The sequence below is a fragment of the Podarcis raffonei genome, chromosome 13, assembly GCF_027172205.1.
Source record: "Podarcis raffonei isolate rPodRaf1 chromosome 13, rPodRaf1.pri, whole genome shotgun sequence".
Taxonomy (NCBI): Eukaryota; Metazoa; Chordata; class Lepidosauria; order Squamata; family Lacertidae; genus Podarcis; species Podarcis raffonei.
In genome coordinates, this window is record NC_070614.1 from 4594179 (window position 1) to 4606422 (window position 12244).

At 45.7% G+C, this 12244-nt stretch overlaps 1 protein-coding gene across 1 annotated transcript in view; it reads left to right on the top strand.

Annotated features, from left to right (window-relative positions):
* Positions 1-436: 436 nt before the first annotated feature.
* The window catches only part of AHRR (aryl hydrocarbon receptor repressor), a 46496-nt gene continuing 34688 nt past the window's right edge, over positions 437-12244 (top strand). The window contains exons 1-2 of the mRNA XM_053363020.1: positions 437-533; positions 9933-9998. Of these exons, the coding sequence (XP_053218995.1) occupies positions 9937-9998 (62 nt within the window). The 5' untranslated portion in view covers positions 437-533; positions 9933-9936. The remainder of the gene's footprint in view (positions 534-9932; positions 9999-12244) is intronic.

Consider the following 12244-nt stretch of genomic DNA (forward strand, 5'->3'; position numbering starts at 1 on the left):
CCAAAATAAGTGCCTGCATGATTAGAGTCCTTTCTACGGCTGGGTGTGTGGCGGAATAAAGAGTGCCCGTTGCTCTGGCGCAGGGCGGGTAGTTTCGCTTGCAGGCAGAAAGGTCCCGCTTCCTCCCCTCCAGGAAAAGGGCCCGGGAATGTTCCCCGCCTGAAAGCCCGGGAAGCCGCTGCGGGTCTTGCTGTGGGCCGGCCCGATCCCGAGCCAGACGGACCAGTCCCGCGGCCGAAGCTCTGCCTGGGCAGAAAGCAGCGGCCTCGGCGCGCGCCTGGCGCTTCCCAGCGCCTCGGGCGGCGCAGTCCGGCTCTTGCGCGCCCTCCGATGCCGCCTGCGCGTCGCAGCAGCGGGAGGGACGACAACATCGCGTGCGAAGCAGCCGCTCTGATCGCAGGGAGGCTCCGCTCGCCCGCACGCTCCTGCGCGCCGGCCCCGCCAGGCGCGGCTCCAGCAGGGGAAGCGGCGGCGAAAGCTCCGGCTCCAGTCCCGCGGAGGCGAGACGGGCATCGCCGGGGCTGCCAAGTGCGGTGAGTCTCGAAGCAGCTTGGGGGGCTCGGGATTTTGCAGAGGGGGCGAGGAATCCCCTGCGCAATATTCCCCAGGGTGCAAGAGGCCGGGTCTCCCTTCACTTGCTGGCTTTGCAACAGCTTTCTGTTGGCTACTTAAAAAAAAACCCCGCAGATTTGCTAACCCGGAGCGGTTTGGGCTTTTTGGAAGCCTACTTTCTTGGACAGGTGTCTCTGGACGAGAGAAAGCAAACGCGGGCTTTCGCAGCTCAGCAAGCAGGATTGGGCTCAGTGGGCGCTTCGCCCTCCACCCATTGCTGTTTGCTGAGAAGAGCGCCTGTGTCCCTGTTGCTGAATGGACAACTTTTCCCAAGAGTTATTTCTGCGCATTTATTACCTGGCAGCAAGTTCCTCCGATCTTAGTAGGACTGGTGAACCTTTAGTAGGGTAGAGTGGCTGGTGCAGCAACTTTCGCCACCGTAATTCTGCTGTAGTGATGGCAGACGGATAGAAGTGGCGGAGGACTCCTTTCTGCGCAGTTCTCCGAGGTGCAGGATCCGTCCTGGGTCTCTTATCCGGCAACCCGATCTGCTACTAACAGGATTTGAGTTGCAGTAGAGTTCACCCTTCAAAACCCCTTGTCTCCCCCAACAAACTAAAAATATTTGTTAACTGGAATTTCAAATTATAAAATAGGACTTATCTCCCGGTCTTATTTTAAATCGGCTTGTTTCTGGGTAAACATGCATAGTGCTAGACACAGTAGTAATATTTGTTTCAAAACATATTTAGATTGGTAAAGTTTATACTTATTTGGAACCTGCTTTTAATGCTAGTTTGGGAACACATAGGTTAAGAGAGACTCTGAGAATATACAAAGTACCTTTCTTTCCCCACTGACACATCTGAGCTTCAGAACAAGGCTTCTAAACCGCAAAACATCTCTCATTTTAGAAATTAAAAGTTGGCAGCTATGATTCTTTGCTTATGCGTCACATTGCCTTTTTTACCGCTTCTTTTACGCTCATTGTGTGCTCTCTCTTTCACTCTACTCTAGTGAGTATGTAAAAACCCTTGCAGATTATCGTTCGGGGTCATGGCCCGACAAGTTTGAGAGAAGAGAAAATGTCTTTATAGGATTCTCCCTGCTATTTGCACAACTTTATAAAAAATGGTGCAATAGCCTGATTAGGCGACTTTCAAGAGAGGGGTGTAAGCTAGTAAAAGGTTGTTAGTGCAAATAAAGAGTGTTGCATTCTGATTCTAAGTTCCTTCTGCTTCAAAATAGGACTAAACTATTTATGTGGAACTCAGGATGCTAGCCAGGTAAATGTTCTCCATATTTACTCAGAAGTAAATTCCACAGTATTTGAGCCAGGGGCAAAACCACCTGGGTCACAGACCCAGTTTGGCACCCCCCACGCACATTTGTGCACACACACGCACAGGCTGTGAGCCTCAATGGCCCCCTCTGGAAGCTTCACCCAGGGCAAAAAGCCTGGATACACCCCCCCAACGTGGCCATAGTTATGGCTCTGCCTGAGCGCAGAGTTGCAGTTATATTTACATAATCCAGTTAAGTTTTGCTTGTTTATTTGTTTGTTTACACCAGGGGTCAGCAAACTTTTTCAGCAGGGGGCCAGTCCACTGTCCCTCTGGCCTTGTGGGGGGCCGGACTATATTTTGAAGGAAAAAATGAACGAATTCCTATGCCCCACAAATAACCCAGAGATGCATTTTAAATAAAAGCACACATTCTACTCATGGGCAAACATGCTGATTCCTGGACCGGGCCGGATTTAGAAGGCAATTGGGCTGGATCCAGCCCCCCGGGTCTTAGTTTGCCTACCCATGGTTTACACTGTCCCCATCCAGTGCCAGCTCTTGGCCAATAGAGGCGCTGCTGGTCTCCTCTCATCCTTGTTCCCGGTGTAGAAAATTACACACAAACACACACACACACACATACACACCCCGTTCCTGATGTAGATCCCCTTCTTTCCTGGTGGGGAGGGAGGCATTTGGTGGTTTGCCTCAGGTACCAAAATGTCTTGTGCTGGTCCTGGTTATGCCCATAGTGCATATAGGCAATTCTACCATGGACGCTGGTGGCGCTGTGGGTTAAACCACAGAGCCTAGGACTTGCTGATCAGAAGGTTGGCGGTTCGAATCCCCGCGATGGGGTGAGCTCCCGTTTCTCGGTCCCTGCTCCTGCCAACCTAGCAGTTCGAAAGCACATCAAAGTGCAAGTAGATAAATAGGTACTGCTCCGGCGGGAAGGTAAATGGCGTTTCCGTGCGCTGCTCTGGTTCTCCAGAAGCGGCTTAGTCATGCTGGCCACATGACCCGGAAGCTGTACGCCAGCCCCCTTAGCCAATAAAACGAGATGAGCGCCACAACCCCAGAGTCGGTCACGACTGGATCTAATGGTCAGGGGTCCCTTTACCTTTTTACCATGGAGGCCTCAGAAGCCTTCAGTGGCAGCTTGGAATCTAGAGCAGCCTGGATTGTGTCCCATTGTGTGGGGGGTTACCCACTCCAGAAAAGTTTACCTACTTCCTGGACCCAGGGCTACAGCCCACAAATGCTCTCTATCCTACGAGAATTTAGCTTTCATTTAGAACCACACAAAGGAGTTCCTCAAGTTTGCTGACTTCCACGGGTCTGGAACGGATTCCTTAAATACTTTACTAATAAATTAATTTAAAATTATTTTAGTTATAATTCCATATGAGTGCTTTGATTAGCAGACAGAATTAAATTAAATCCAAGTACTCTTAACTGTGAGTCAGGCTCTTAGACAATTGACAGACCTTTTAAACTGCTAGCTAAGTGAACTTATATACTTCAATGGGCTAATTTTAAGCTAACTTTGAAGCTGTGTAAGATTTCTCTTGAGTAAATAGTGTAAGCATTTTGAAAATTGCCTTAAACATTTCTTCTAATGAGATGGACACAACTAAGTTTGCAGCAGTGCCATTCAGACTCATCCTACAGAAAATTCCAATTGAAATATGATTAAAATGAAGTCACCAAATTAATATTGTCGGTGAAAGTAGTCCATCATCTTTTACTGTGGTTTCCAAACTTCTAATCTTCAGGGAGTCCTAATCACATTGACTTTGTGCCTGGAACCCCTCTGAATTGTAAAAATTCTGTGGTGTGATGTAGAGAGTCACTTTTTTGGCTAATGTAGAATTTGGAGCCTTTGGGACATTTGGACTTATGAGAAGTAAGAAACAAGATTTTGGCTCCATTGTCAAATATGGAGGTCTGGCTGGAAGAAATATGGACCTTATTGGAACAGAGCTTCTTCGAGATTCGGAATTTAAAATAAAGGACTATCAAAAAAACCGGCAGAGAGAAATTGAGAGAGGGTTAAGTGCCTCGGATGTGAGATCGCCAGGCTGATTTTGGATGGACTGATGGACTTTGGTTGGGGATCGAAACCGGGAAAGGGGGTGGTAGGGCTTCGGGAATCCAAAGGGTGTACAAATATATTCTGTTTTAATTAAGTTGGTTTTGCCACTAACATAAAAATGGGGATTTTGGGGAAGGGATTTGGGGCCGACCTTAGCAAAAGATTGTTAAGAATAAGTGTTGGAGTATAAAGACTGAGATTTTTAAGTTAAAATAGGTTAATTAAATTGATGGGGGGAATTTAGGAAAAGTATTTTAAGAATAAGTTCTGAAATATAAAGATTGAGGTTTAGAAGTTAAAATTGATTAAGTAAATTGAATTAGAGGAAACAAGGTAAAGTGTGGGGACAAAAATTGCTGAGCTAAAAATTGGAATTGGAATACAAGAAGGGCAGGTGTGGGGAAGTCAAGGAAATTGGGCACGGAATGTAAGTAAAGTAAATTTTTTCAACTGTTGTCTTTTCTTTTTCTTTTCTTTCTTCTTTTTTTTCTTTTCTGTTTTTCTTTTATATCTTTTTGAAAATTTTAATAAACATAATTTTTTTTAAAAAAGGAGAGTCACTTTTTTACTAGATGACCTTCTTATTGATAGTTCTGGTCTGTTTCTGGGGAGGTTAGACAATGGTGCCTCTGAGTGTAACCCCACATGTTCTAGTGCACTGCCCTGATGGTGTCCTTATCACAAAATACCTGATCTTTGTGGATCCTCAAGTTGTCAGGACACGGGTGGTGCTGTGGTCTAAATCACAGAGCCTAGGGTTTGCCAATCAGAAGGTCGGCGGTTCGAATCCTGGTGACGGGGTGAGCTCCTGTTGCTCTGTCCCTGCTCCTGCCAACCTAGCAGTTTGAAAGCACCTCAAAGTGTAAGTAGATAAATAGGTACCACTCCGGCGGGAAGGTAAATGATGTTTCCATGCGCTGCTCTGGTTTCGCCAGAAGCGGCTTAGTCATGCTGGCCACATGACCCGGAAGCTGTACGCCAGCTCCTTTGGCCAATAAAGCGAGATGAGCGCCACAACCCTAGAGTCGGCCACGACTGGACCTAATGGTCAGGGTTCCCTTTACCTTTTAAAGTTGTCAGTATGTGATTAAATCCCACCCAGAAAGGAATGGCAGTCCAGGCATTCCATTTGTGTGTGATGCAAAGGCAGGTCTTCTGGGCCTGCTTGAGAGTGCACCTTAGACAGGAAATACAGAAAGCTTATAGTGGATTAGAACTTTGGTTCATCTTGCTCAGGATTGTCTACGCTGACTGCCAGTGGCTCCCCAGGGCTTCAGACAGGAGTCATTCTCTGCCCTTCCTGGAGATGGTGGGGGCCTAACCTGGGACCTTCTGCCCACAAATCAGATGTTCTCCCACTGAGCCAGGCCCTTCCCCTGGAAAGAGCATCTCCCACATTCCTCTAGGGCTGGGCCTTAAGAGAGGAAGTTCAGCCGTGGCAGGCAAACGGTTTTTCAGACAAGTTACTGATACGGCATTTTTCCTGGGGAGAAGGCTTCTTCATTTTACTGTCCGATACTTCTTAAAGTGATGTCATTGTGTGATTATGTTTATTCGGTGGCTTTCGGCACCACGACTGCAGTTGCATAAATCTTCCAGAGAAAAGAGGAAATACTTGCACTTAAAAATGAGAATAGGGATTAATTTCTGAGTTACATTTTTGTGCATGCTGTACCATATTTATATGGATTTGGATGTGTGAGTGCATTTCTTATCCCAAATACTGCACCTGCTTTCTAGCATTTTTCTGGACAAACAAACAAAAACACACTCAAAAATGAAATACTGTATTTGGATGGCTGCTCAAATTGTCAAAATATATGTTGGTCTTTGTACGTAGGTATAGAGCTCAGCTTACAAAAATATAACATGTTTAAAATATAACTTAAGTTTTGTGCTTGATAGAGTGTGCACAATCTAAAAAATGCTAAAACACAAAAACAATATAATTTTCAATTGTGATGCCATCTCATTCCTCCTCACCCAACACTTCTTGATGGTGTGGCATCGTTAGGCTGTTTTCACAACCATTATGCTTAAAGAGGCTTTCACATTTCCTGAATCTATAATTTCTTGGGGCCGTAGTGGATAGCTTGATGACGACAGTGACCCAATGTGCAGCTGCTGAAATACTACATGGCAATTCATGCCTTGTCATTGTCAAGGATGACAAATTAAGGTAATTTGCCCTGGGAAATTTTCAGTTTGCATCAGAAAATTTTCTGGAGCCTTGGACAGTGATCTAATTTAGCATGTTTATTTTACTTGTTTTTAGCCAACAAAGCTAAACACTTCAAAACTTGCTTAATACTTATTTGTGATTTGCATCTGTTCATCATTCCTAATGAAATGAACAGTTTCCTATGGAAAAATGAAGCACTGGAAAATTTCCCGCATGGCTGGAACCTATTTTCTCACACTAAATTTCTTGACTATTAAGGTCTTCCTCCAAGGTGCTCAGTGCCCCCTCCCTCAGTTGTCTCCCTGGGGTAGGCTCATCTGCTATTGAACATGGATTATGTTTGGTGTTGAATTATCTTATTTCACCCAGGCCACCTAAAACAGGGAGCTGCCTGGAGTTTCCTTACAAGATTAAGAACCTTGATTATATTAGATTTTGAGATTGCGGTCCCTTTATGGGGCGCTTTTGTAAACCTCATGCCTCTGGTGACATTGCAAAATCTTTTTCTCAGACGCCTTTTGAAACTACCCTCCTGTGTAAGCAACTCGGCTATTCGCTTAGAACTTAAGACCCCCTCCTTAGAGATCCTGATGTGGAGACATGCCTTTAATTACTGGCTGTCCCTTTGGCATAAATTGCCCAGTTACCATCTTATTCAGTGCCTTTGGAGAGATGAATTTACCAGCCCATGGGCAACAAAAATCCATTCCAAACTGTTGTCTTATGGAATCTCTCCTTCCGATATACTAAATTTAGATCTAATTACAGCAAAAAAGGTCATCAAACAAAGATTGGAGGAGGTTGATTTGCAACAAAATCTTACTACAGGTGGAGGTACATGTTCCCCGATAAATCAGGGCATTACATTTATGTCCCAGATACCTCGATATCTGTCTACCTTATCGGTTGCGTCGCATAGATTCGCTTTTGTTAGAGCCAGATTTAATGTGTTCCCCTCAAATGTGCTGAGCAATAGATTTTCTAACAGTAAAACCTCTGTTTTATGCGCATGTCACAACAAATCAATAGAATCCCTTTATCATATCTTGTTTAATTGTCCTTCATATATTGTTCCCCGATCAAGGATTCTGAGTTCAATCATTTTGGAAACTGTTGCTAAACCACCTGAATTACATCTAGCCTATCTACTCCAGGACATTGACTCTTATAGAACATTACAGGTTGCCAGATTCCTGAATTCAGTTCTTTCATATAAAAGACTTCATGGAATGCTGCATGACTATTAAAAATCTAGTAAACTCTATCCACCATCTTTATATTCAAGGCCACAATATGGTACATCTAGAGATTGTATGTAACGTGAAGGAGATTATGCGTTGAAATATTTTAGTTGATATTTTAGAATGTAAAATGCTATTTTATTTATTGATTGGTTTTACCTTGTGGGCTTATAGCCGAATAAAGTATTATCTATCTATCTATCTAGATTTTGAGATCCTGGAGATCCAAGAGGCTGATCCGTTAAGAAATTTGCCCTCCAGCTCATGGAGGGGTGGGGGGGTGTCAAAGAAGATGATGGGCTGGAGTGAGAATTCTCCTTCACAGGATTTTCACTGCACGTAAAAACAGGGTGCCTAAATAGGACTTGTATCTCTATATGCTCCTATTTCTTGCTTTTATTTGATTTAGAATGCTTTTAGTGTTGTTTTTTAAAAACAGTAGGGGGGGCCTCTGCTCCCAGCCCCACCCCTTGGAACAGCTTCATTTTTATAGTTTCCAGAGTTTCTGAATTTCCTCCTTGTCCTGCAAGGCTACCCATACTTCCCACTAAATTCAGCAGGGCTTGTTTCTGATTATATGTTAAAAGAATGTGAAGTGGGGGGTGCCTAGCATGATGTGTTATTATCAAGCCACATGAGACTCTTAATCTCACAGGTTCAAGTCCCATGTTGGGCAAAAGATTCCTGCATTGCGGGGGTTGGACTAGATGACCCTTGTGCTCCCTTCCAACTCTACATTTCTATGACTGGTCCTTCCCAGAGAGAATAAGAGAAGCTGAAGGTCAAGTGTTGAACAGACATTTAAGGAGTTTGATTTAGCATAAAGAAATAAACTGGGAAGACGTAATGGACCATAGAAGTCTGATATAAATTAAAAAACAAGTTAAGCCCAGGATTGACCTCAACTTGCTATATCCATCCCATGCTTTCAGCCTCTGTAATTTCCACTAGGATTTTACATACACAGTCTCAAAAAAAAAAAAAAAACACACAACCGGCGCTGTTTTAATATCTTTGGATGTTCTGGATTTAGTGGAATAAATCCTATTTCCACTGGTATCAGCCCAGAAGTCCTTAATTGCAATGGTCAGGTAGCAACCCAGCAGCACCCCCTCACAGCTTTGCTGTTGCCGAACCCAGGGGTGGAGGAAGGGGGCGGTGGGGGCGGACCTCCCCGGGTGTCTTTGCTGAAGGGGGTGACTCCCAAGCCTACCCCGAGGCGTCGGGGAAGGGGGAGCTGCGCCACTTTGCTGGCAGCATTGCCCCCTTCCTCCTTCGTTTTGACAGCTGGGGGAGGCTTGGGAGCTCCTTGCACCCGCACCTGGAAGGGCACCCTCCGTGTCCTGCCCCCCCCCCAGGAGCGCACCCACTCTGGGCAGCACGGGCATATGTTCCGCCGCTGGCCAAACCAGGAAGCCCCTGCAGCAGCATCCGACCAGTGGTGCTGTACCTCAGTGGCTCTGAAGTCCCAGTCTCAGAACATAGAGAGCTTCTTCCACATTCTGGGGAGGGATGCAGCTTACCTTGGAGGCAGCGGACGATGGTTGTACATCCATAGGTGGAGGAGATGCTGTTGTTGCTGTTGTTGTTCTTGTTTATTGGGTTTATATACCGCCCTATACCCCGGGGTCTCAGGGCAGTTCACAGAATAAAATCAAGATATAAAACCACAATACAGTGGACGTTTGGGTTGCGAACATGATCCGTGCGGGAAGCATGTTCGCAACCCGCAGTGCTGCGTGTTCCCATCCTGTTGCAATTTAGTGCTTCTGCGCATGCGCGACTGCCGAAACCCAGAAGTAACCCGTTCCGGTACTTTTGGGTTTTGGCGCGTCCGTAACCCGAAAAAACGCAACCTGAAGCTTCTGTACCTGAAGGTATGACTGTACAGTCATACCTTGGGATAAATATGCTTCAGGATAAGTATTTTCGGGTTGCGCTCTGCGGCGACCAGGAAGTAACTATGCGCATGCACAGACGGTCAAAATGACATCACGTGCATGTGCAGAAGCGGCGAAACGCGCCCTGTGTAGATGCGCAGTCGCATCTTACGTTCTATTCAGGATGCGAACGGGGCTCCGGAACGGATCCCGTTCGCATCCCAAGGTACCACTGTATACCTAATAAAAATGAAAACAACAACCCAATAGCACCCCAAAAAACAAAAACACGTTTTAAAATGTGATTGACCCAATCTGACCCAATTTTCCTCCCAACAGCTTCCTGCTCTCTGGATGTCTCCTTTTTAAAACCATTTTTAACTTACCAAACATGTGGTCTCTTTCTATGCTAGGATAAGAGAGGAACTTTGGAAATAACGCACAGAAATATAGGCTGTTAGACCTTTAATAGAATTTTCTCAGATTTTGGATGATACTGAGTGCAAAAATTTATGCTTTATGAAAAATCCATTCTATACAGGATAAATTATTTTATATATATATTAATGTTATATGCAGTATTAATTAGGAAATCAGCTAACTTAATTAGCAATTTGCTTCTTTATAATTGCATATCTTAGGAAGAACATTACTTTACCTGAATGTAAAAGGATATGTTTTCATCTTCCATCCTAGGACAATGATTCCACCAGGAGAATGCCTGTATGCTGGGAGGAAAAGACGAAAACCCATCCAGAAACAGTTAAGTATTTATCCCATCCAGTCAATTTATTCTATTTTATTCTTCTCACAAATAAGCCTTTGACATAAGACTTACCTTTATTGTTTTTGGGGGACAGGAGGCAGGCAGGTGTGGGGGACTCCCTGGTCCTGAATGGGGTAACTGTGCCCCTGAAGGACCAGGTGCACAGCCTGGGAGTCATTTTGGACTCACAGCTGTCCATGGAGGTGCAGGTCAATTCTGTGTCCAGGGCAGCTGTCTCCCAGCTCCATCTGGTACACAGGATGAGACCCTCCCTGTCCGCAGACTGTCTGGCCAGAGTGGCGCATGATCTGGTTATCTCCCGCTTCAATTACTGCAATGTGCTCTACGTGAGGCTACCTTTGAAGGTGACCCGGAAACTACAACTAATCCAGAATGTGGCAGCTAGACTGGTGACTGGGAGTGGCCACCGAGACCATATAACACCAGTCCTGAAAGACTCCCAGTACGTCTCCAAGCACAATTCAAAGTGTTGGTGCTGACCTTTAAAGCCCTAAATGGCCTCGGTCCAGTATACCTGAAGGAGCGTCTCCACCCCCATCATTTTGCCCGGACACTGTGATCCAGCGCCTAGGGCCTTCTGGCAGTTCCCTTGCTGCGAGAAGCCAAGTTATAGGGAACCAGGCAGAGGGTCTTCTCGGTAGTGGCACCTGCCCTGTGGAACGCCCTCCCACCAGATGTCAGAGAGAGAGAAAACTACCAAACTTTTAAAAGACATCTGAAGGCAGCCCTGTTTAGGAAAGCTTTTAAAGTTTGATGGACTATTGTATTTTAATATTTTGTTGGAAGCCACCCAGAGTGGGCGGGGTATGTATAAATAAATAAATAAATAAATAAATTTAACCCATTTATATTGCTACCTTTCTCCAACAAGCTCATGGTGCCAGCCAGCTCTCTTTCTTCCCTGCTGTCTCTCATAAGAACCCGGCGAGTTCTGTCGAGAAACAACGAAGGGCCCAAATATTTAGACATATTTGTGGCCTCTTCCATAAAATCAAAGAATTGTAGAGAGTTGGAAGGGTCCACAAGGATTCTAGTCCAAGCCTTTGCAATGCAAGAATCTTTCGCCCAACGTTGGGCTCGAACCCACAACTCTGAGATTAAGAGTCTCATACTCTCCTGACTGAGCTACCCTGATCTGAACTGGGACAATGTTGTCCCAGCCTGATGGAGGATATATCTTTTCAAAGTGGCTGTGCAGCAGAAACCTAAGCCACGCTCTGTGCTCGCCTTGTGTATGTTATCATTACACTTAAGCAGATTTATCTGCAATCCCTTAAACTCTATGAACGGAAGTTCTCTGAGGGGTGGACAAAATTCTGTGCGCCTCACCAGGATCCTTTGGGCAGTGTCATGACAGAGCCAAACTACACAGGATGTCACCAATTGAGTTCCTTTTAATCTCTTTGTTGTGGTTTTTCTTTATTTGTAGGTGTGGGGGAGCAACATTCATTGGGAATTCAGCGTGTGGGGAAGGGAGTTTAACTCAGTTTAACCTTTTTCAGCCGTGGGCCGGTCCACTGTCCCTCAGACCTTGTGGTGGACCAGACTATATTTTGAAAAAAAATATGAACGAATTCCTATGCCCCACAAATAACCCAGAGATGCACTTTAAATAAAAGCACACATTCTACTCATGTAAAAACACACTGATTCCCGGACCGTCTGTGGGCCGGACTGAGAAGGCGATTGGGCCGCATCCAGCCCCTGGGCCTTAAGTTGCCTACCCATGGTTTAACCCATCCCCATCCTGCAGCTGCAAGGAGCAAACACACCCTGCATGTGCTACAGTGAGGCTTAGAAGGAAGATCCCATTGGCATCAGTATTGCTGCAGCGCAGGGAAGTGGCATCCATTTCCATGGACGTCATGGTGGGAAGAAGGTCTAAGCCTCTGCTCATGGCCTGTATTTCCAGTGAACATTGTTCTGTCCATGCACCTGTAATTAAATAAATTAGCACCCGTGTGGTGCAGTGTTTACAGTGTCGGGACTACAGCTTGGGAGACCAGGGTTCGAATCCCCCCTGACCACAAAGCTCGCTGGGTGACCTTGAGTCAGTGATTGCCTCTTAGCCTAGCCTACCTCACAGGGCTGTTGTGGAAATAAAATGAGCAGCGGGAGAACCATCTAAGCCAGGGGTCGGCAACCTGCGGCCCACGAGCCACCCCTGAACCAAGCCACCCGCTCGCTGCGCTAAACCAGCACAGCACGGAGCCAAAAATCC